The sequence below is a fragment of the Haematobia irritans genome, chromosome 1, assembly GCF_050003625.1.
Source record: "Haematobia irritans isolate KBUSLIRL chromosome 1, ASM5000362v1, whole genome shotgun sequence".
Lineage (NCBI taxonomy): Eukaryota > Metazoa > Arthropoda > Insecta > Diptera > Muscidae > Haematobia > Haematobia irritans.
The window spans coordinates 16,350,179-16,376,650 of NC_134397.1; the positions used below are offsets into that span (position 1 = coordinate 16,350,179).

Here is a 26,472-nt window from a genome sequence, read left to right on the forward strand (position 1 = left end):
GTGAGTACGAATTAAAATATATGTTATGGTAATTCTAAGAATATGTGTAAATGATATCTTTGTCATGGAAAATAGGGAGTTATAGTTACACCTGTGTCCTTGGGAACTATATATTTTTGTGTTTTTTTTTTTTTATCCTTTGATCACCTTTTACATCAAAGGATCACATAGCGAACGATTTATGCGAAAGAAATTGAAAATTTAAATTTTCAAAAATTAACAACGTCGAAAGATCAAATTTTTAAGTCCACCTTCAAAATGGCAAACTTTTCCAAGTTTTAAAAAAGGTTGCAAAATTGATTTTTCCAATTTTTGAAAAAGTCGAATGGTCATAAATTCGTCTTTTGGATTTTTATTACAATCTCTAGAATTAGTCGAAAGATCAAATTTTTTAGTCCACCTTCAAAATGGCAAACTTTTCCAAGTTTTAAAAAGGTTGTAAAATTGATTTTTCCAATTTTTGAAAAAGTCGAATGGTCATAAATTCGTCTTTTAGATTTTTATTACAATCTCTAGAATTAGTCGAAAGATCAAATTTTTTAATCCATCTTCAAAATGACAAACTTTTCTAAGTTTTAAAAAGGTTGTAAAATTGATTTTTCCAATTTTTGAAAAGTCGAATGGTCATAAATTCGTCTTTTAGATTTTTATTACAATCTCTAGAATTAGTCGAAAGGTCGAATTTTTAAGTCCTCCTTCAAAATGGCAAACTTTTCCAAGTTTTATAAAGGTTGTAAAATTGATTTTTCCAATTTTTGAAAAAGTCGAATGGTCATAAATTCGTGTTTTAGATGTTTATTACAATATCTAGAATTAGTCAAAAGATCAAATTTTTAAGTCCACCTTCAAAATGGCAAACTTTTCCAAGTTTTAAAAAGGTTGTAAAATTGATTTTTCCAATTTTTGAAAAAGTCGAATGGTTATAAATTCGTCTTTTAGATTTGTATTACAATCTCTAGAATTAGATTTTAATTGATATTTATTTTAAATACTATGGACAATATGTATTTATGATTTTTGAAAGCAAAGTGGTTTGAGGGCATTTGCATGTTAAAGGTCATATTGGAAAATAGAATTTAAACCCAATATTCGTGAATTACTTTTTTTATAGGCGTTCCAAGTAGCTTTGGCAACCAGAATAAACCATTACTAACAACTATAACACGAAGTGATCCAGCATTATTACAGTATGCTAAACTTAATTATGGTTCGACAAATCTCAGTGAAGAAGATTGGGCGAAATGTGAAGAACATTATAAAGTTAATCTTCTATATCAAGATATGATGCGTAAACGACAGGAAATTGATCGTTTGGCAAAAAGTGGCAAATTTAAATATGAATATGATTCGGATGAGGATATTGAAGGTGGCACCTGGGAGCATAAGTTGCGACAAGCTGAAATGGATGCTACCCGCATGTGGACACAAGCCTTAACCAAACAAAGTGAGGGAAAACATCATATCGGAGACTTTTTGCCACCCGAAGAGCTGAAGAAATTTATGGAACAATATGAGGCTAAGAAAAACAATCGCCAACCAGATTTAAGTGACTACAAAGAATATAAATTAAGGGAAGATAATATTGGATTTCAAATGCTACAGAAATTAGGCTGGAAAGAAGGTCAAGGTTTGGGACAAGATGGAGCTGGTATAGTGGATCCAGTTAATAAGTATGTAATTGTTATAATGTGTTAGGTATAAGTTTGTAATAATTTCTTTTATTTTTTTTGCTATATCAAAGGGGCCCTCAACGTGAGGGAAATCAAGGTTTGGGAGTTCCTAATGCTGCCTCACCTGAAGATTGTGACAATGAATACGATGCTTATCGTAAACGTATGATGTTAGCCTATCGTTTTAGGCCAAATCCTTTAGTAAGTTCATTTGGAATATACATCATCACATTAAACAAAAACATAATTTTCGTCTTCCTTTGCATTACAGAATAATCCCAGGAGAGCCTACTATTAAAATAGATAATCACCGACTTATTTGTATTGAATTTTGATGACAGTTTCTTATTTGATTTTATGTTTGTTAAGAAAAATTTTCTTTGCAATGCATTGAAGAAATCAAATGTCTTAAATGCATAAATGATATAAAAAAAAATGAATTAAACGTTTTTTGGACATTGAAATAAATAAACAATGTATTTATTTAAAAATCGTATAGATACTATAATTTTAACTTAACTAAACGAAAACATAATGAAACAATAATTGATACTAATTAATAATACTCGGAATGCTTTGTATTTATATCTATATATATTTAAAAAATATTTAACTTGTTTTGGTCTTTGTTTCGCTTAGGAATAGAGAGTTAATACTGGCGTTTGGTTACCTCTAGCCATGAGGACGGGACATTTAACATCATTGGATAACATTTCCAACCATGACATGTATAGGGGTGCAGAAATTGCTTCCTAAAATGTACAAAAAATAAAAAAAAAAATTATATTACAAAAGTTACAAATATTTTCATTTTTGATCTTACTTTTCTAGGCATGGGTAATGACATAACTATGAGAGCAGCTTGTGATGAATGCTCTACAACCATTTCATGTACACGTAATTGTCTATTGGTTTTCTCCTCCATATCTTCAAGTTCATCATTGGTAACACCGGGATGATTGGATCCAGCATTCATACAATAACTTTCAATCAAATGTTTATGTTGGCGTATCGTTTCTGGTTTAGGAGCATCGGTAACACCCTTAAGCATTATCAGTTCTGAGTATTTAATGCGGAATTTTGTCAACAAATTGGCCATGCTACATTCAATCGGGAGCACAAATTACGTAAAAAGAATTAAAAAGAAAAAATTATAGCAATTAGCAAACAAGGATTTTACATCAGGTAAGTTATATTACTTTTTCACTTCCATTACTTCATCTTTGCCGTGACTTAAGGCAAATACTCGTAGTTTACAATTTGACCAATTCGAACGCATAGAAATAATATATGGCAATAGCATTGTCAAACCTGAGAACAGATAATAAATAATCAGTAAACTCAATACAAAATAAATTCCCATTCTAAATACCTCCATCATCGTATAACCAGAAAACATCTATAGTACTCTTGGGTTGTTTACGGGTGAATATTGTCACTGCATCCAATACATGTTTTGGAACTTCTGATCCTCCACTTGTCAAATATTTTACATTGTCTTCTTGGTTTAGATTGTATTTCAACGTTTTACTCATATTTGGCATTGGCGCTTCTTGAGGCATAGTATATGTTGAGTGTGTACTATCCATAGCAGCTAAATTTAAATTGGAATCCACATGCAATAAATCTGAGGCTGCATTTGCTGGTGGCATTAGAAGATTGGTAAAACCTTTGGCATTGGCCGTATTAATGTGGCCTAAACCATTTGATTCATCATAGGAAATTTCTGGACTAAGTTCAGAAAAATCTAATCCGCTTGGTAATCGTAAAATAGCCACACCCATTCGTAAAGAAAATGACATACTTAAAGAAAACGAGAATAAGTATTTCAACAATAAAAACAACATCATTTGTTTGCATTATTAAACTTACTTCAGAATATTGAAGTATGTTTCGACTTCTTCTTTGCAACATTCCCTCCAGTTGGGCTTGTAGCCCATTAATACAATATTTGGAGTTAGTTTTCCGAAGCCTGTAGATTTCATTAAAGCTTTTACACCATCTTCCATTCCAAAGCCATCTATAATGTTATAGAAGGCTTTTATTTTCCGTGCATTTAAGTATTTTTGGCCATCCTTGATTAACTGCTTGCGATTCTTGTATCCTAGGTGGTTCTAAAAATATTGGAAATTGTTTAAAAAACGACAAAAGCTTTTAAATATATTTTTTTTTTCAATATTTCCGGTTTTTGCCTTTGGCGTACCAGAATTGGTACGCAAAGACAGCCTGCTATATATATGGAAAAAAAGTACTGGTTCTGAAAAACACGCTGGATTACTACCCAAAATATTTTATGAATTCTTTGCGTACGAGCGTATATGTTTATGTTTTTATTTCGACTTACCGTGACTACATTTCCAACAAATAGCAAAGAATTTTGCTTGGTTAACATGTAGCTGAAATCAATTAGTGGCGGTCTGTCTTTGGGGTCTCCACACAGTACTAGAATTTGAGGTGTATAATTTTTCACATGATCGGAAACGTTTTGTAAACGATATACGGCAGTAACCGCAGCCTTGTATTGTTGAGCTTGAGTTGATGAACCCCAATTTGCGTCAGGTTTGCGATACATTACCACCAGATACAAGGCAAATATGATAACTAATGTTATCAAAGATGAAACATAATCGATTAAGAACATAATGGCGATGCAAAGTACAAAACCGAATAAACTAAGCCATGCATTATAATACTGCAAGGGAAAGGAGACATTAATTAGATCCAAAAATCACTACCAATCATGCTTACCTTAAATGTTGGTCTCCAGCCCAAGGGCTTGACAAAGGCCGCATGGAATGTACAGAAATTTATGAGAGCATATGAAGCCAAATAAAATGTGGAAATCAATGGAGCGATTACGTTCAATTCACCTATTAACAAAAAACCAGCTGCGATGAAAAACGTCAAAACATAACCTCTGTAGGGCTCGCCATGTTTGCCATAGGGTTTGGAAAAGAAAATCAAGCCAGGATATATTTGATCTATACCCAATGCTTGAACTAAACGTGGTACGGACAATAAATTGGTCAAAGCAGTACTTAAAGTGGCCGCAAAACAGCCAGCGTAGATCAAAGGTCCCCACAATGACATCAATTGCATCACCGAATAAGAGTTGGCCAAACCATATTGACAGCTCTGCAATAAGAATACAAATTAATTTGATTCTAAGGTCCACAGTATCAATGATAACTAACCTGATCTGCAACACATTTGAGTTGAGAGCTTACGATGGTACCATTTATCAAATCGCTGATATCACCAGATGCATCACGAACTGCTGCCCCGCCAGCAAACACAACAAAAACTACATAAGAAAACATGGACAAGAGTAGAGCCCATAATGTGCCTCTTGGAATGGCTACTGCGGGGTCTTTTAAATCACCGCAAATATTGGCTCCTGCCTGAATACCAGTTACACTTGGGAAGAAAATGGAAAAAACACTGAAAAAATTTTGATCTACTTTTTCCGAAAAGCGATAATCCGAGCCGAAGTTCTCTTTTAAAGTGCCCCACGAGAAACCTACAAAGCCTTTGGCAATGCTTTCCGTATCACCACGTGGCCCAATTGCTGCTCCAATAAGAAAGTTGAAAATAGCCAAAACTATAGTAACAACTAAGAAGTTTTGTGCCTTTGTCTCCCATTCCATACCAACGCAACAGATTAAGACTAGTACTAGGATTGTTACCACACCAACAATACGAATATCATTAATCCTTTCACCGGTCATTACCAAGTTTTGGGAATCTGAATTAGAAGAAAATTATAATTAAAACGATTTCGAAAATTCATATATCAAGATGCTAAGAGTTATTACTTACCCAACAAATCAAATAGGGAATCACAAAAACCGATGGTATTCATGGAAGCAGCAACAGCATTTGCAAATGCAAATACCACACCTACAGACGCTCCAAACTCAGGACCCAAGGATCGTGATATAATAAAATATACACCTCCTCCCTTTACTTCGCCATTGGTACTAATTGCAGAGAGCGACAAAGTGGTTATCACACATACAGTGGATGATATTGCAATGATTAGTATAGTTTGTAATATACCCGATTGTGATACCACCCAACTTAGACGTAAAAATAACATTACACCCCATATATTAAGAAGGCAGGGTATCATAACACCAACAATCCATCCTAATTTGATTGCATGTCCACTGGGTTCAGATGGGCCAGGATCAGGCATTTGAATTGTCTGTAACGAAAAGTTTTTATATATTTTAATATTAAAAAAAATGAATGAAATAATATGTCGAGATCTGCGTACACAGCACTCGATACAATGGAGTTATTGAGAGGTGAGTTCGGTGAACATTTTATTTCACGTTAATTGGCGGCCTAGATTGTGCGATTTAACGCCTATAGTGTGTGTGACAAGGCTGCTTCAATTGATACATTGGAAGATAATCTTGAAGCATTTATTTGTGAGAATGTTGGAAAGAGTTAACCGCGGATGGACATTTTAAGGCGCAGTAGCGGTCAACATTTGCATGAAATAATCTTCAAACATCCAATTATAAGAACCATAAATATTTGAAAAATTTCCCTCTTAAAAAATCACCCTTCGTAAATAATTACGAACCGATATGAATCCATTTTCGCATGGTAATTAGAGGGTAAAATTTCAACGGCATCGGATGAAATGTCTTACTCCATGAGGCTTCAGAATTTTTTGGTTCGATATAGACCAATTTTTACACGATTGTTAGATGGTAATATTTACATTACGTACCAGAGAATGGCCGCGATCTACCGCAACCGACAAGTGTAATTAGTAAACACCAATATTTGCAATCTTAAAACACCAATTGGTAAAAAAATTCAACCACCAATATCCAATGCAACCGACGACTGTCGGAGTTTGTTAGTATGAGTGTTGGTCTCTCGAAAACACCGTAGTAAAGCAATCACACAAATTGGTTACCCATATCTCAGCAGTTTGGTATTCTCTTATTTGGTACTCTCTCAATTCTTTTGAGCTAATGCCAACTGCTAGTAATTGTTGTTGAGTGCAATCACTCTTAAGTGCCAACTTCGTTTTTTGTTTACCGAGCGTTGTTACGATGTCGATCACAATGGACTGAATAGTCTAAGTGAGCCTGAAATTTAATCGGGCTGCCACTTTAACCTAACCTTTAACCTACGATGTCGATTGGTTTAAGATTGCAAGACTCGCATACGAACATTGTTATATACTATTGGTGTTTTTATTCTCGCATTTGTATCAATGTAAAAGATCGCATGGTAATTGGTGTCCTACTCGCTGTACCATTTTATTAATACCTACTCTGTTTTTAACCAATTTGAAAGTTAAATTTACCCAATAAAAATATGAAAAAAGCGAATTATAAAAATTTTAAGTAAAATAATTTCCTGTGTAGTTAAAATAAAGAATTTCTTTGGGAGAACATTTTTGGGATTTCTGTTAAATTTGTGCTTTTAGAACAATTTCCAAAATCTTATTCTGGGAAACTTAAATTTTCGAGTGTACTTTATAATGAACCAAGCATTTCCAACCAAACATTTGAGCCCTCTAAAACATTTTATTTTTCATATAATTGAATCATGTATACAAAACATTACAACAAAACTGATCAATATCATAATTTATTTAATTTAAATTTGCTACAGATATAATATATAATAATATGGATTCACGCAACTGATGGTAATTAGTAACTTATTGTGTAAAAGTTTTCCACATACAAAAGAAAATTAAAAAACAATAAATTTTTAATTATTGGTATGTAATATCGATATAGGAAGAAGCACGGCAATATACAGTGGTTCACAGCTTATTTCAACCACCGCCTTTTCAGAAATAAAAACGAATATAACATTGAAATAAAAACACATATCAAAAAAATTTTATTGTCATTTTAGAGACTATGTCCAAATAAACAGAAAATTAATTTTATTCAATTCTCATAAAAATGAAACGGAATCTTATTTGATAAAAATTTAAAATAAAGGAACTTTAGTTGTCACAGCTTATTTCAACCACCTTACAAAAATTTAATAAAAGCGAATTTGTATGGGTTCGTTATTAATATTAGAACTTTGTATGACCTCCTCTTTTATTAATAACAGCTTTGAGTCTCTTCTGCATGGATTCTACTAATTTCCGAGTAGTATTGGTTGTTATTTTATGCCATTCCTCCCGGAGAGCCTTTTTGAGATCATTTTTGTTCGAAATTTGATGTTTACGTACATTTTGGTCCAAAATCGCCCACAAATTTTCAATGACATTGAGATCCGGCGATTGGGGAGGTGGCGCCATCAGATGAGGACAGTTCCAAATCAACCATGTCTGCACAATACCTGACTTATGTTTGGGGTCGTTGTCTTGGTAAAATCGAAATTCATCTTTTACTCCTAATTTATCCGCACTTTGTAGCAAGTTCGACTTTAAAATATCGAGGTACTTATACTTGTCCATAGTACTCTCAACAAATTCAAGGCTTCCGACACCTTTCGCAGACATACATGCCCAAACCATAACGCTACCACCGCCATGTTTAACCGTAGCCTTTAAGTTTTTATTTTGTAGTTCTGTATTAGGCTTACGCCAAACATATTTTTGACCATCAGAGCCAAAAATATTGAATTTAGACTCGTCCGCAAATATTACTTGCTCCCAAAATGCGAAGTCTTTGCTAATATGTTCTTTGGCGAACTTCAATCTGGCTTGTTGGTTCTTTTTAGAAATGAAAGGCTTTTTTCTAGCAACTCTACCATGTAAATCTTGGTTTCGCAGCACACGACGAATAGTTTCTGCACAACATTCTTTATTTAGTTCATTTTTGACCTGTGCAACAATTTTTGGTGCCGACAATTTTGGATCTTTTTTAATTTTTCGAACAATATACCGCTCGTCAGATTCGTTAAATATTTTGTTTGGGGCATTTCTGCCCTTATCATGAATTCTATTTTCACGAACAAATCGTGTTATTATACTTTGGATAGTTGAGTCACTTAAGCAGACCATTTCTGCAATTTTTCGCCGAGAATGGCCTTTTTTATAATGCTGCAGAACCAATTCTCGCTGTTCTATGGTGGTACGTCGTCCCATATTAAAAAAAATTGCGGCCGTATCACTTGAATGACGAAATCATACTAATTAACTTATGTAGATCATTGCAAAAACTACAATGTACACACACGCACAAAAAGTACCGTTATACAAATGAATGTGTAACATAAAATTCATTAGAAATTTGCTGGTTGAAATAAGCAGTGGTGTAGATATTACACTCGCAAAGACTTTTTACGCTCTCTCTCTCGCAGTGGGCATGATTTTTTGTTTCATTTTTTACACAGTTTCTTTAAACAGGGCTAAGGTCATTTGAGGATAAAAAGCTGTTTATCTATTTTACTCCACGCCACAGTTTTAATGACTTATATTCACGAATTAAAGGTGGTTGAAATAAGCTGTGAACCACTGTATGGGTGGTAACATTTGCTTTAGATGGTATCGGTCCGTATGGGGGCTCTTTCACACTTTATAGGGTAAAAACGTCGATATATCTATGTGTTGCAAATGAATTGCTGGCAATCTTAGTATATTTTAAGAATGTTTTTCATTTAGTACCCAGCAAAAAAAATTTGGAAATTCTTCTAAAGGCACAACTTTTAAAGCACTTCCAAAAATGCCCTCCCAAAGATGTTCTTCAGTTTAACTACAGAGGAAGTTCTTTTGATTCAATTTTGTATAACTCGACTTTTTCATATTGGGTAACTTTAACTTTTTTTGTTTCAAATAAGTTAAAAAGATCCAAATAGGTCTAATTTGGTTTCTACTTTTCCGGCGGAAAAGGGTCACTATGAAACATGATTTTTTGTTTTGAAAATTTGCCCTTTTTGCATCGATATTTTGAATCACCTTACTTATCACAGATCCAATTACATACGGTTATGTCATTCGCCATTTCAATACCTTTCATTTAAGTATCAACAACGATATAATCGGACATTTCTAACTCTAGGTATAATTTGTTTAGTGAAAAAAGAGCGAAAAACTAAAAATAACGGGATATCTCCATTAAACTGTTCCATAAAAAATTGTTTAACATTTTTTTTCAAATTCAGCAGATCAAAATACATCAAATGTACATTTTCAGTGTAAACTAGTGTAGGTTAGGTTAAAGTGGCAGCCCGATTAAGTTTCAGGCTCACTTAGACTATTCAGTCCTTTGGCCCTTCTAGTTTTAACCACTGAACCTTCTCTATTATTTTCTTTTGTTGAACCAACCATATTGTTCCAAAAACATTAGCAGACTGCTTAAGTTAACGTTTTCCAGGTCCGCCAGTAAGCTAAAGCCATATGCCCCTAAAATTGTCTTACGCCTTACACAAAATGCAGGACACTCACACAAGATTTCTCCACATCATGACAGCTCATATAATAGTCGTTATACTTCGCACCAATAGTTTTTGCAAATTCGCCTATAAGGCAGCGATCCGTTATAGCAGATATCAGAAGTGATATCTGACGTCTTGAGAACACTAGCATATCTAGTGTGCGGTTTAAGTTTAAATGGGGCCATATTTGCTTGTTGTCGTTACAACCCTTGCAATTCTCTCATCGAACATTTGCCATCATGACGTCCTTCTCACGCAGTAAGAGCTTGCAGGTTGCCAGAGACATACCAACAGATTGTAGTTCCCCTGGAATATGTAAGGTAGTTCCTAGCCTTGCTAACTCATCTGCTTGACAGTTCCCCGGTATGTTCCTATGGCCAGGCACCCATATTAGGTGAATATTGTACTGCTCAGCCATCTCGTTGAGAGATTTGCGGCGGTCGATAGCCGTTTTCGAGTTAAGGAACACAGAGCCCAAGGATTTTATTGCAGGTTGACTGTCTGAGTATATATTAATGCCAAAAATTTTTGGAGCGTTACTTCTCAGCCAATTCGCCACCTCTCTTATTGCTAATATTTCAGCCTGAAAAACACTACAGTGATTAGATAATCTTTTTGCTATTCGAAGTTCCAGATCTTTAGAATATACTCCTAAACCCACTTTTCCATCCATCAGTGTAGAAATCTATATATCTTTTATTCCCCGGGGTCTGTGTACACCACGCCTCACTGTTGGGAATTAGAGTTTAATTTAGTGTAATTATTAACCACTCTAATGTATCTCTTAACTTTCTAGTAGCCCATATCATATACGTAATGTGTTAAAAATATAGCAAACTACCGTATAGATATGCATGTTGATATTCAGTCGCATGTAATGTCCACTACCTTAGTGACAAATCTCAATACTTTGGCATCACACTTCTAAAACTATAGATTTGTTAGGAAATTAACACTAATTAGAAGGTTTCGATCACGGAAACAACGTTTCCATAACAATTTTAAAATTAAACCTATTTGGATCTTATCGTCCTCCTTAAAAAAATACATTTGAATTTGAAAAACGATACTGTTTTGTTTGGGGACATGAGGTATTATTCTAGATTATGATAAGCAATTGTAGACATTTGCACAATGTCCTATTACTAATAGAGCGGAATCGTGTACCATTAAATGTTAGCCCCCAATTACCTTTAGTGAGATATGAGTATCATACACTTCAAAAATAGACAACATATAATTCGTAAACGAAAATTTACTGGCATGGACGTTTATATAGTAACGATTTCCCTACCTCCATTCATTCATCATTATATGTGGCGATATTTTAGTGATATCCAACGACAATGATTTATCACATAATGTCAAATGACAATAAACAATTCGAATAACAAGAAGTTAAAACGAAAAAAACACTTTCGTGATAAAAAAAATGATGTTGAAGTTAACTACGAAATGTATTGAAAGACATTTTCATTGTAGAACACCCCCGCATAATCAATAGTTTGACCATTGTTTATGGCTGTACTGAGCGATACAAATGACAAATATCCAGATATGAAATTAATGAATTGATACCTATATATTATGAAAGGTACAAATCTAACAAACAAACGTTTTTTTACACGAATAAAATTTGGATGAAATTATCTTTCCAAATATGACTATGCATATCTACAATAACTGCACAGCCAAAAAATGGAAGTTCTTCTAAAGGCACAATTTTTTCCAAAAATGCCCTCCCAAAGATGTTCTTTATTTTAACTACGCAGGAAGTTCTTTTGATCAATTTTTTAAAACTCGCTTTTTTCATATTTTTAATAAGAAATTACTTTGCTTCAAATAGATAGATAGAAATAGAGGGTAAGAATTAATAAAATGGTACAAATTATTTAAATTTTGTCTAAAAAATTTTAAATCCAAGTCATTTTTAGCCATGTTCTATTATCACTATTTTGAGTTCGTTTATACTAAAAAAATCTATAATAATCAAATCAAAAAAAGGGAATTCCTATTTTTTGAGTTTTTGAGAAATTCCAAAAAAAAAAACTTTGAACATGTTTCCTGTAAAAATTACTTTTTAGACATAGCGTACTTTGGAATGGAGACATCGATACATTCTTTGAAATTATAATTGAATTAATTTTGCCTTTGTTTAATTTCAAACAATATATAAAACAGCGCATAAGTTCGTGAACATTTGTTGATTTAAGTTAAATTTTACCACAAGTGAAGAAATTTTCATTATGTTTGATTAGTTCAATGCAATAAATTGAACAAAATAAACAAAAAACAAAAAAGATTCATATAATTGAACTAAATTTGAAATTCGCACTATATAGTTCGTACTTTTCTAAAATTAGTGATTTTTGCTTAAATTGTATTATATTCCCGGCAAAAAGCGTCGCCAAAAAAGTACTGAAAATGTTCTTTTTGGATCCGGAAGTGGTGCAAAATTGGCGAAGAAGAATGAATTTAACATGGGTTTGTCATAGGACGGATGTCCACCATTTCAACAGCCGTTGTACTGAATTTGCATCATTTTTTAATGTGTGATCCCAATTCAGGGTTTTGGATGTGAATTACAAAAATGTGTGATATTGTGCCAAATAAATAAATTTTTATAATTTTTTACGATTTTTATAGCATTCTAACGCTTGTCTGAAACGTTTGACATCAAATATTTTCAAAAATTCTCAATTTTTCTAGAATGAATTTAGTATTTTTTTTCGACAAAAGTTTAATAACTTGTGCCATATTACTAATTCTAACCCTGTTTTTAACCTGTTTAAAACAAAAATGCTAAAATTGCCCATTAAAAATATGAAAAAGGCGAGTTATAAAAAAATTAAACAAAAGAACTTCCTTACTTAAAATAAAGAACATCTTTGGAAGGACATTTGTGGAAGTGCTTTTAAAGTTGTGCCTTTAGAAGAACTTCCAAATTTTTTTACTGGGTTCTAAAATAAAAAATTGTGTCTGCCTCAATCTTCGTATAACGCTAAAGACATATTAAAAATTTTTGGACTCTAATTTTTTTCCTTCAAAATCAAAAATTTTCTTAAACAACAGAAAAATATTATTTTTTTTATAAATTTTCTTTAATTTGACATTAATAACTTATTTGTATCATATTGCGATAACAAAAATATTTTAATTAACATTTTCTAAAATAAATCTACATTTTATTTCATAAAGTGTTCACTTTTTTTCATTTAACTAAAGTATTATTACATTAAAACAAATTCCCTTTATACAATAAAATATTGTATCCGACTATTTATTTATACAATAATATTTTTTTCACGTCGGTCTCCTTTTAAGGTCTTAACTCATCACGAATATATTAAGTATTGAAAATGATCCATATAAGCCAAATTTATTAAATTATCCTTATTGTTTTTTTTATAAAAAAATTATTACACTCCATTGCTGTAGCATCGATTGATTTTATTCCCTTCAAAATAGGTGTTAATCTTAACAATCAATATTTAGCAGAATTTATAGTGAGAAAGGCTGAATGTATTTGTTAATTAGCACCTTTTCAAAAATGACTTTAAACATAAAACGATATTAATTAACACTTTCATTGGATCGCTTTATGAGACGTTGAAACCATATCCCACTTAAACGTTGTGTAGCCTCATTTTTAATTGTCTTAGCAACTCAGCACTGATTCTTTTGTAAAAGTTACTGGATTATAGAAATCGTTCGATTTTTCAATATTTTAACGATTCTTTAAATTTTTGTAAATGTTAATTTTTTGTAACCTTCAAATTCTACTAATTGTCGACCTTTAAATTAGATATAGTGGCAGCCTGATAGGTGAGGCTCCCTAAGACTATTCAGTCCATTGTGATAACACAGGGGGTCCATGTCGACATTTCTTTTCTATATTAATTTTTCACTATGTTTAATGGGCAAATTCTTAAATTAAAATTTTCTTTTAATTAAAAATTAAATTACTATCTTATAAAATCAATGTTTACATTTATAATAATTATTATAAATAAATGCAAGATTTTGATTAATTTTTTCCAAATTTCGGAATGTAAATTTTTTTTGGAATAAAACAAAAATTATACTGATTTTTATGCTTTTAGCTATTTATGGCCAAGTTATTAAAAAGAGGAAAATAAAACCATATTATTTATTGTTTTCTGGAGGTTTCGTTGGCTTTTCAGACTTTTTCAACAGGGTTTTATTGACAAAATATTTGTATCCAATAATATTTACTCTTCAATTAAGGAAAATATAATATTTTTTAAGAAGAGAAAACATTAGTAAATATCAAAAATCTTTATATTTGAAAACCTCTTGGATTTTTTCACTTAAAATTACTTGAAATTGTTTTGAGGAAAACAATAAAGAAAAATAATAAACAACGTCAAAAATATAACATTGCTTTGCTAAATATACAAGAGCTTACCCTTGTAGTATAATTTTTTTAGGATATTCGATATCTAGAATATTATTTTCAAGTTTGAAGAGTTCTCAAATAAATGATAGGCAACGAAGTTTTGTCAAAATCACAAGTATGGGTTATTTCAATAGGGTTCTATTCTGACCCAAAACAGAAACTTGTGCCAAATTTGAAGTCGATTGGACTAAAACTGCGACCTAGACTTTGATCACAAAAATGTGTTCACAGACAGACGGACATGGCTAGATCGACTCAGGGACCCACCCTGAGCAGTATTTTCAAAGACACCATGTGTCTATCTCGTTTCCTTCTGGGTGTTGCAAATATATGCACTAACTTATAATACCCTGTTCCACAGTATGGCGCAGGGTATACATATTATTTGGGCTTAATAATCAATTATAACTAACGTAGAATTTGTGTTCTAAAAATTTTTAAAAGATCGAGAATTAATGTGTGGAAAGAAGAAAGCTGAAATTATTTAAAAAAAAAACTTGTACAAATTTTATTTCTGTAGAACATTTTGTCAAAATTTTATTTCCATAGAAAATTTTGTCAAAATTTTATTTCAAAAACTCTACCAATGTTGGTAGAATTCTACCAACTGTGGCAACCGTGTTCAGAACATGACACAGCCTTGTCATTGTAATCGATTTTAGTTCTTAATTACAAACTTTCTTTTTAGGTCATAATTATCTCTGCTTATAAAAATCACCAGAAAAGAAACCAATTCTATATGCGCTAAATACGTCGTAATAAATATTGACCCATTGTTAAGTTATAGACTCAATAATATGGACTAATCATTTTCTTTTATATTCCATTGTAAACATTGAAAACGCTTACCTCTTGCTCTTCTATTGCTTCGCATTGTAGCTCACCTATGGAGGGCCTCTTAAGATTTCTCATTGAATATCGATAATTATCCATTCGTGGTAAGGCTTCCCTGGAAAATAATAAAAAAATATAGCAATCATTTCAAAATAATACTATGCCTTGATAAGAATCTTTTGCAGAAACCAATGCAATTGTCAATATTTCAGGAAACATGGGCAATATATTTATTGTGAATTTGTTTTGGGACATTCTGGTTTTGAAAACCACGACTATTTGTGAGATGTTTATATTCCTACTAATTATATCTTGCTAAATTAATTATGCATACATTTATAGAAATATAACAAAAATACAATATGGCGCTTAGGGAAATTGTTATTTCTTCCGTTTTTTGTTTATCTTTGGCAATTTTTTTATCCATAATACAATTTGCTTAATTTTTTTTTGCTACAAAACAGTTTGATCGAGTTCAAACAGGTTAAATCCGATATTTTGATTCATGCTAAGACAGTAAAAATTTTAAGATTTTTCGTTTTGGGGGATTTTGTTTGAATATAAATTTGGCAAAGATATTTGATGATTTTTATTTTTGGTTTGTTTAACATATTTAAATTGCTTTAAAAATATAAAAGTGTTAAGCCCTCGCAAATAAAAAATTATAATTACAAAGGGACATTAACTTGTGAACGATGCCATGGCATGCTTTAATTAAAAAGATGCAATTAATAATGCTTTTAAAAAATCTTTGAAAGGAAAATCATTACTTGTGATACAACCCAATATTATATCGAATGTGTCATACCGGAAATTGACGATTTGGTGGTAAAGGATCAATTAAATATAAAAATAAAACAACACATGACTTGTGTAAGGGGCCATTAAAAACAAACATGATCGAAAAAAAGTTTTCTTCAAATTCAAAGATTTTGATCTTCCTATAAGTATTTTGGTATTGATTCCAAGCTAAATATGCTGCTTCTTTTAAAATAAAAAAACCTCTTTTAGGGGACAGTAAACATTTATTACTATTTGAGTACTTCGTACATTAAAAATCTAAGATTTCACTTCTATTCTGTGACACCTTATGTCAGTGTTGTACATTTTTGGATATGTCCTGGATAAACGAGTACTCTACTAATACTAAAAGAAAACAAACCTATTTTTTCCAGTGTAGAGTTGTAAGCACATTAGTGCCGAGTGGGAGGAGCAGATGATTACGTATGTCAGCCGAGTAAGGGAAATTGTTTCCCAGTATTTCGAAGATTTTCAAAGAAATAATACATTCCTCCGGAACGAAATTTTCGACAAACGAAATTTCCCTTTGTTATAAAGTATTTTCTTTAAGAAGAAATAAAGGCGCTTGTCTAAAATTTTGTTCCTCAGAAAAGAAAACTCTTCTTTCAGTGTAGAATCGGCCGGGAGAGAAGTTCTCCACACCCTCAAAAAAAAATTGCTTCTTTAACATATGTTCCAAACATATTTTGCAGGAAGCACATATATTATTGGATACTGCCGAAACATTAATATGTTTGTTTTATGTGAACATATTATATGTTTGGAAGCATTTTGAGCCCAAAAATATTATATGCTTGGAAGAATTTTTCCCAAAGACCATTGTGCTCATTGTCCAACATACTCGTAATTTTCAATTCCACGAAATATTTTAGTTCTTGGCACCTTTTTCTGTAATACAAATAATGTTGAAGAAATTATTCACTTTTATAAATTTTTTAAATTTTACCTTTCGCCTGCACGGAGAATCGAACCGAGGACCATACAGTTTGTAAGCCAACACACTATCCACTGGACTACGTAGCTGTTATAGTCATCAGTAGATAATTATCGTTATAAGTTACATTTATATAGCATAGTTTGCAGCGCCCACGAGCCCATGCAAACATAACATTATTTAACAGAAACATACATTTGTTTGCCACGTTGAGCAGTGGTTAGCATGTCTACATTGCATGCAAAGGGTCGTGGGTTCAATCCCTGCTCCGACCGAACACTTTTTGTTTTTTAATTTACACATTTATATTTATACTATATTACATTTTTATAATGAAATTTCGAAATGTGGGTTATTAATCATTTTACTGTCCCAGCTATAAAAAGAGTATAGTGCCCTTTCGTTATTTTTATGGAGACCCCTGATTTCTTTTAACGAACCAAGAAAAAAATTGTGCCCATAGTGTCAAAATGATAAACAAAACACATGTCCACACATACATAAACTGCTGCTCTCAAGGCGAAAACATATGCTGTTTGTTTTTCAAATGTCTATTCTCTTTATTCAAATTAAATAATATTTAGACTTAAGCATATCAAATTTTTGGCCTTATCATAAAACAGTTTTCCGAAACAACATAAAAGCGGTTTCACTGAAATTGTTCTCTTTTGATTCTTTCGCTGTGTTATGTTGATATCTTTCGTCAACTCTCCCGGTTTCCATCTCTATTTCTTTCTCTATACTCTCTCTGTCGCTTTGAATAAAATATCACAACATATGTATGTTTAGTCGAGCCACCGTGGTGCAATGGTTAGCATGCCCGCCTTGCATACACAAGGTCGTGGGTTCGATTCCTGCTACGACCGAACACCAAAAAGTTTTTCGGCGGTGGATTATCCCACCTCAGTAATGCTGGTGACATTTCTGAGGGTTTCAAAGCTTCTCTAAGTGGTTTCACTGGAATGTGGAACGCCGTTCGGACTCGGCTATAAAAAGGAGGTCCCTTGTCATTGAGCTTAACATGGAATCGGGCAGCACTCAGTGATAAGAGAGAAGTTCACCACTGTGGTATCACAATGGACTGAATAGTCTAAGTGAGCCTGATACATCGGGCTGCCACATAACCTAACCTAACCTATGTTTAGTCGAAATTTGTATATTTATATATGTTTGTATTCACACATATGATTTTTATGAAACATTCATGCCCCAAACATAATATATTCTAACATATTAACATAGATGTCCCAAACATTTAGTGTTAGTTTAGGAACATTACATGTTTGCACTTAAATATATTGTGTTTTAAAATTGTGCGCGAAACACATTGTGTTTATATCGGAACATATGAAAAACATATTTTTCTAACAGTGCACCATTAGTATCACAATAGACTGAATATTTTAAGTGAGCCTGAATACACATAACTTTCACTGAAAGAAGAGATTTCTTTTCTCTGTAACGAAATTTTCCGTTTGTCCTTTAAAAAAGGGAATTTCTTTTGCTTAAAATTTCGTTCCGGAGGAAAGTATGTTTTTTTGGGGTACACGAACGAAAAAGACTGTTTTTTATATATTTCGGTGTAAAAATTATATGTTTGGCACTGAAATTTTTAGCAAATTATTTTTAAGTGCAAGCATATAATGTTCATAAACTAGTACAACATGTTTTGTACACATAGGTTAGGTTAGGTTATGTGGCAGCCCGATGTATCAGGCTCACTTAGACTATTCAGTCCATTGTGATACCACAGTGGTGAACTTCTCTTTTATCACTGAGTGCTGCTCGATTCCATGTTAAGCTCAATGACAAGGGACCTTCTTTTTATAGCCGAGTCCGAACGGCGTTCCACATTCCAGTGAAACCATTTAGAGAAGCTTTGAACCCCTCAGAAATGTCACCAGCATTACTGAGGTGGGATAATCCACCGCTGAAAAACTTTTTGGTGTTCGGTCGTAGCAGGAATCGAACGCACGACCTTGTGTATGCAAAGCTGGCATGCTAACCATTGCATCACGGTGGCTGCCTTGGTACACATATGTTAGGACATGTTATGTTTGGGACATTACATTTTCTTAAATATTCAAATATATTGGATGCAAGCATATATTAATTTTGAATTTTCGTATAAACATATATATGTTTAGAAAAGGTAAGATGGTGCAAGAGAGAATAGAGAAAAAATATAATGATGGAGACGGAAATACACAACGAAAGACATCAACGTAACACAGAGAGAAAATTAATTGAGAATGGTGCTTTGCTTGAGATAGTTATTTTTATGTTGGTAAATGAGCTTGCATTAATCAACATCAAAAATTTTAAATACTTAATCTAAACATTATTCAATTTATATATTAAATTGTGTATTCGGAGCCTTAAATAAATATATGCTTAGGGTGAAACATAAAATATGTTTGTATAGTACAAACAATTTTATGTTTGCACAAATTCTGAAAATATATATGCCTGAAGCAGAATCTGTTTGGTAGTATATGTTACAGAGTCAATTTTTTTGAGGGTGTAGGAGGAGGAGATTAACTTCTAAGATATTGCCTCCTTGAATTATTTTTTTTACACTGAATTCTACTATAGGTATTTGTTTTACGCAAATTGCTTTATTAACATATCTTTACAATAAATGGAAAATTCAAAAACCGAGATATGTATCATAATTTTAAATATATAAAAAATTTGAATTTACGTCAACATTGAAACCATAATAAGGAATCATTACACTCACGACAAATACTTTTTTCATATGTTTTTTCATATTTAATACACATGTGTAATATAGTTTGAACCAAAAAGAACAGATGTTATATTAATCAAGCAATATAAATTAATTTAAGCTAAAAGAGGTGATGGTATTTTATCTTTATGGACTGGCTACCTCAATATAGTCAGTTCATAAAGATAAAATTATGGCAGGCTAAAATAAAATAAGTAAATATAAATACAAACAGTGAATATACAGAGATTTGGAAAAATTAAAGATAAGACATTTATTATTCAATACTTTATTGTTGGGGTAGGATCATTATTTTTACGATCACACTCGAAAAATGTGGACTTGAATTCAAGGATTTTATTAATTCCAACTTAAAGATGAAGCTTCTTTGATCAAGATTTTATGTGCTTCACATAATGATACACAAAGAAAAAATACTTTTCTCCAGAACGAAATTTTAGACATAAAATTTTTGCTATAAAGTATTTTCTTTAAAGGGAAATAAATCCGAATTTATAACAAGCGATGCAACCATTGTGTCTAATCTTTTTATTTGCTTTTAATGAAAAATGTTTAGCTTTAAAAGAAAACTTCCGTTTTTTTCTAAAATTTCGATCAATGGAAAAGAAAACTTTTCTTCTTCTTCAGTGCATGTCTCTAATCCTTTTATTTGTTTTTAATGAAAAATTTTTTAGCTTCAAAAGAAAACTTTCGTTTGTATAAAATTTTGTTCTATGGAAAAGAAAACCTTTCTTCTTCTTCAGTGCATGAACCATATTCTTCATTTTTATTTCGAGCTATATGTAGTTAGAAAGCGATTTTGGATTAAAAAGATATTATATCAAGTTTGTATAATCTTTATTTCCCTACGTACACTTAATTATTATATTTATTTATTTATTACTTCATTTATTATAATTATAATAAACTTATTTATACGGGCACTAGCAACTAGATGCTATCGATTTCCCAGCAAAAAAAAATTGGAAGTTTTTCTCAAGCCACAACTTTAAAAGAACTTCCAAAAATGCCCTCCCAAAGATGTTCTTTTTTTTAACTGCACTGGAAGTTCATTTGAGTCAATATAACTCGCTGTTTTCATATTTTTAACGGGAAAATTATTTTTTTTGTTTCAAATAGTTTAAAAACAGATTAAGAATTCATTTTTTAAATATAGCCCAAAAAATGTTAAATCCTTTCTAGAGAAATTGCGATTTTTTTAAAATATTTGATGACAAACGTTCCAGACAAGCGTTATAATGCATTAACATAAAACCATAAAAAATTTTAAAAATTATTAATTTGTCAAAATATCACAAAATTTCTTAATTCGCACCCAAAATACTTAATTCACCTCACACCTTAAGGAGTGATGCAAATGCAGTTCAGTGGCTGTTGAAATGGTGGACATCCATCCTATGACAAGCCCATGTTAAATTCATCGCTTCTGCGTCAATTTGGCACCACCTCCGGATCCAAAAAGAACATTTTCACTACTTTTTTGGTAACTCTTTTTTACTGGGTTAATCTTCACTATATTTTCGTTTTTCTGTAAACAAAGAAATAAATATTTCCTTCCGGAAGGTAATTTTAGAAAAACAAAATTCGCGAAATTTATGATAAGCATTGCAATGATTGTATTTTATATTCACTTAAAAAAATCCAAAGTTTCATTTCTCAGAAATGTAAACTCAATTTTCAGTGCAGTCTGTCAGGATTGTAATTCATAGTAAAAAAATAAAATAAATCTCATCTTGTGTGGAAACTCTTTTGTCTTTAGTTAAAAATTTTCTAGATTTGATCCCTTGAAGTTATTTTGTATCTTCTTATAAAGTGGAAAGGCTTAAGAATTTTTCTACACTGAAAAACAAGCATGGCCGGTTCCAAAGATTTTGTCTTTACTTTAAACATGTTGGTATTGATTCCGAGCCAAAGAAGCGGGGAATACAAATAAGGGTACTTTTAAGACACAATTCTCTTTTAAATTTGGGTTTTGTGTACTTGCTTCTAGGAAGCAAATTTTAATTTTTCGTTTTTTTCCATCTTTTTATCTTCATATGCTCAAAGTCGTTTAAAAACGAGTTAACGACTTTATTTTCCAAATTCAGACTCGATTCCAGTACAAATTATGCTATGTTTCAAATAAAAAAACGTCTTTAAAATAAAGTGTTGAAAACATGTACTGCATTTGAACGATTTTTTGCTTTGTAGCCAAGATGCAAAAAGACAATAAATTTAAAGACAATTTCATTAATTTTAAAGAATTTTTCTGAATTATTAATGTCAAGTTGACCTTAGCCCAAAATTTTTTCTTTCATATTATGATATCCATGTTTAAGTCAAATCACTTAATTATAAAGACAATACGACTTCATTGAAAAGTTGATCGACTTTTGGGCAAGGAAAAAAAACTTTATATTAGAGGAATGCGTCTTCTGTGCTAAGCAAAATTTGCATTTGTATTTAAAGACATGAAATCTTTGACCTCGCGACAATATTGTTGTCAGTGTACACTTACTCAAGAAAATATTGGAATATTGCATCCCACTTATAAAGTCGTATGCCATTCATGTAAGGTACATTTTAAATTAAAGAAAAACATTTTTGATTTAAATAAATTAATTGATATGAACTGAATTATTGAATCTTAGGATTAAAGGTAAAAAACCTTCAAATATAAGCTAAGACTTATTTTGAGTATATTGGATCCTTGCTCAAAATTTTTTCTGTCACCTACATTTAATTTGAGCAACAATTTTCTTTAATATAAAGAAATTTTAATTAAAAGAAGGTTCATAATCGATGCTGTTTTTCAGGTTCATAATCGTTGCTCTAAGAAAAAGTGAACTCTCTATTTCACTAAAGCCAATTTAACTTGATAAAATTATTATGTTTGGAGAAAGTTTCCTTTACTCTAATAATACGTTAGTTAAATGAACAAAAAAACGAGAAAAAATTATACACAAATTAAGCATACAAATTTACTAAATTCGTATTTCTCACAAAATAATTCATTATTTCTTAAAATTTGTAAATTTTACCAAAAATACGTCCATTATGAACTTCGTATGTCTTGCATTTTTGAAATCCAAGTTTTTCCTTCAAACTACAAAATTTTCTTTAAAAAGTGAAAAAAGTTAATTATATCTAACAAATTTTCTTGAATTTGTCGAAAAATGTTTACTTATTTTTGTGATACCGGAGTGAAGCCAGCGTTTGTAATACTTTTTAGTTAAAATTTTCGAAAAACATTTAACATTTTCTAAAATTAAGCAAAAGTTATCTTCCTGGTGGGTTCACTGTTTTTTTTTTCAGTGTAGCACCTATTTTTTCTGTTTATTTTTATAATTTATTATGGTTGTAAATATATAAATAAATCGTTGCTTTAAATTTTTTTATTACATTTAGGACACGAATATTTGAAATTTTGAAAGTCGTATGTCATTCAAGTAAGGGACATTTTCTTATATTAAAGAAAAACATTTTTGATTTAAAGAATTCATCTTTAAATTAACTGACATATAGAATATTTACATAAAATTATATAAGAACATATTATTTCTTGAAATTTTCCGTTGGACTGTCTAAAGAATTAATCGAATTATATGTTTTCCTATTTTTATTATAGCATTACAATTTATTTCCATTCGGAACAAACAGTGAACCCACCACACTGAAAAAAAACATACCCGGTTCCAAAGATTTTGTCTTTACTTTAAAAAATTTGGTATTTATTCCGAGCCAAAGAAGCGGAGAATACAAGTAAGGACACTTTTAAAATCTCTTTTAAAATCGGGTTTTGTGTAGTTGCTTCTAGGAAGCAAATGTTAATTTTTCGTTTTTTCAGCTTTTTTTCTTCATATGCTATCAAAGTCCTTTAAAAACAAGTTAATGACGACTTTATTTTCCAAATTAAGACTAGACTTCTAGTAGAAATTATGCTGTGTTTCAAGTACAAAACGTCTTTAAAATAAAGTGTTAAAAAACATGTCCTATATTTGAACGATTTTTTGCTTTGTAGTCAAGATGCAAAAAGACAACAAATTTAAAGACAATTTCATTAAATTTAAAGATTTTTTCTAAATTATTAAAGTCAAGTTGACCTTAGCCCAAACATTTTTTCTTTCATATTATGATATCCATTTTAAATCAAATCACTTAATTATAAGGACAATACGACTTCATTGAAAAGTTTATCGACCTTTGGTCAAGGAAAAAAACTTTATACTAGAGAAATGCGTCTTCTATGATAAGCGAAATTTGCATTCGTATTTTAAAGACATGAAATCTTTGACCTCACGACAATATTTTTTTCAGTGCAGTAAAGAAAATTTTAGTTAATTTTAGAAAAAAAAAATAGATTAATTGTAGAAAAATTTTAACTTAACTGTATTAAAAACGCAGACGTCATGGCAATTTCACAAAACTAAGAAAATAATTTTCGACAAATTCAAGAAAATTTATTAGACATAATTGTAAAATTTACAAATTTTAGGAAGTTTTGAACTATTTTGTGGGAGACCTGAATTTATTTAAACTGTATGCTTCATTTGTGTATAATTTTTTCCTCTGTTTTCGTTAATTTAAAATCATGGAAACATTCTTAAAACGTAATAATTCCTTGAACTAAAATAGAATTAAATTGGCTTTAGTGAAATATAGGGTTCACTTTTTTTGACTACCTTATTGTTATATATTTGTATCATATGTCGGCCACAATTTTTATTTTTAAAAACAATTCACTTTCCACAAGACGCTGGGTTTCTGTATTTCAGATTTTGGTTTTATTTTAATCTGAATCACTTACTGTGTTATTTGGGCCAAACTAAATTTGCGATCATCATTTGATTGTTTTGAACGCAAAAAACTTCCAAATCCTCGAAAGGATATACGTGAACTCTTGCGTGGCGGAGCATGTTGCTGATAGTGTGTCACTGGTGGTGGATTGTCATTATTATTATTGTTGTTGTTATTGAGGTTTGGATCACTGACATTTTCACTAATGGTTGTAATATTTGTAGGTTCAAAATCCCCACCATTTACTTTGGAAATTTGAAAACGATCAGCCATTGTTTTTTGTTATTTTTTTGTGCGTTGAGACAGACTGGCTATCTCAAACGATGTAAAAATTATTTTATTTTTTTCTTAAACAAAAAATTTTGTCTTTTTAGTATTTAAAGCATTTTCTTGAAAACGTAATTTTTTTTCCCACTTAGTAAATTTCAAATGTTGTTTTATTTCCGTATCCGTTTAGCGACTCCCGTTATGGCAAATGGCTCGCGTTGTGTATCCGTTTGCAAAATACGTTAAAGATTAACTGCAAATTATTAAAGCCACTGGCTTTTATCGCCTTGCAATTTCATTGAGTGTATAGGGTATTCGGCTCTTCCACTTTTCGTTCTCCCTTATGTGACGTATACTCTCTCTCTCTCTCTCTCTCTCATAACTATGTTATACTCTTCTTTGATGTGTGGAGTTCACATTGGCGTTTTGCTGCGTATGGAGTAACGAAGATTTGTTTTAATCAAGCAAATATCACTCGGCTAAAATCAACGAACGAACCTACTCTAACCATTGTGCTCACGAGCTCGATTCGAAAATCCCAGTCAAAGCAATAATAATAAAAAAAAAGATCTACAACAATACTAAGAAATTTAAACACAAATGCGAAAGTGTTAATAAATGGGCAAAACAACAAATGAAGAGTGCTGATTTTAAAATGTTTTTTTTTTTTGACCAATCAAAACCATATAGTCTAGCAGTAGCAGAACAATTCTTGTTTTTGTCACTTTGGATTATTTGATTTGGGCTGACAACTTTGCGTAATTTGTTTTAAAGGACCAGATGCATGTTTAGGGTCAAGATTTGTTTACGTTTTCGGTGAAGTTTGATAATTCCTTTGCGGTTTTTATCACTGTTTATGTAAATAAATTCCAAGATTGATTATGAAAGCTTAATCAAACTCGAGTTTATTTTATCATTGAGTAAAGTCGTTGACCGATTAATGTTTTTTTTAGTATTTACTTAATTTAATTGTATGGTATCTAGGTAGGCGACATTGAAAAACTTCCAAGCAAAGAAATACAGAAAAGCAAAACATTCTAAGTTTTCCAGTTCCTATTTTAACGTTTTCGACATCCTATTATTTAACGTTTTAAGCGAAAAATAGAATTTTACACAATTAAATGGCATAGATAATAAAATATGCTTTGGGAAATAAAAAAATGAAACGTGTATACACGACCGAAAGTTAGGTCAAACCGAATCTTATGTACCCTCCACCATGGATGGAAGATGACATGACTTCAATATGGAGTCTTGGTTAGATAAAACAATGCAAATTCCACTTTAGTTTTTGATCTTTGATAATTATGCGAACCTACACGCAAAGAAAAAATTACGTTTGGAAAACGTGTACCGAAAACGTTTTTCTTTTGTTAGAGTTTTTTGAATTTCTTTGAAAATTTTAAACTTTTATCATCAACAAAGTTCGTTTGTTACAAAATTTTTATTTTTTTCAATAAAAAAAATATTTTTTAACCAAAAACACAGTCCAATTCGTTTATATCAAGCACTGTTCTTTTCTGACCTTAAGTCTTTAATAAGACACATTTTACAGTTTCATATTTTCGGAATCTTCCGAACATGTCTGGAATATATGTAAAAGCGGTAGATCGAACCCACGACCCTTGGTATGAGAAGGCGGTCG

The 26,472-nt window shown here is 31.3% G+C and overlaps 2 protein-coding genes across 3 annotated transcripts in view; one reads left to right on the forward strand and one right to left on the reverse strand.

Annotated features, from left to right (window-relative positions):
- The window catches only part of LOC142220353 (uncharacterized), an 18,187-nt gene extending 16,021 nt beyond the window's left edge, over positions 1-2,166 (forward strand). For both annotated transcript variants that reach the window (XM_075289441.1, XM_075289442.1), the window contains exons 5-7: positions 1,112-1,670; positions 1,742-1,871; positions 1,942-2,166. In XM_075289441.1, the coding sequence (XP_075145556.1) occupies positions 1,112-1,670; positions 1,742-1,871; positions 1,942-1,968 (716 nt within the window). In that variant the 3' untranslated portion in view covers positions 1,969-2,166. The remainder of the gene's footprint in view (positions 1-1,111; positions 1,671-1,741; positions 1,872-1,941) is intronic.
- On the reverse strand, positions 2,111-25,076 carry NKCC (sodium potassium chloride cotransporter). Its single transcript, XM_075289440.1, has 11 exons — positions 24,571-25,076; positions 15,313-15,412; positions 5,490-5,877; positions 4,865-5,415; positions 4,419-4,805; positions 4,015-4,362; positions 3,543-3,784; positions 3,043-3,473; positions 2,870-2,981; positions 2,494-2,770; positions 2,111-2,422 (listed from the first exon to the last, which is right to left on the reverse strand). Exons 1-11 carry the CDS (start codon positions 24,831-24,833, stop codon positions 2,306-2,308), a joined length of 3,216 nt encoding a protein of 1,071 aa, XP_075145555.1. The 5' UTR covers positions 24,834-25,076; the 3' UTR covers positions 2,111-2,305.
- Between the last annotated feature and the right edge of the window lie 1,396 nt (positions 25,077-26,472).

Bases quoted from the DNA above. Each gene is read 5' to 3' on its own strand.
- NKCC (XM_075289440.1), bottom strand. From the start codon at position 24,833: ATGGCTGATCGTTTTCAAATTTCCAAAGTAAATGGTGGGGATTTTGAA. The intron at 4,363-4,418 runs GTAAGCATGATT...TTTCCCTTGCAG, and splicing joins GCTGGAGACCAACATTTAAG to TATTATAATGCATGGCTTAG. The intron at 3,785-4,014 runs GTAAGTCGAAAT...CAATATTTTTAG, and splicing joins TTGTTGGAAATGTAGTCACG to AACCACCTAGGATACAAGAA.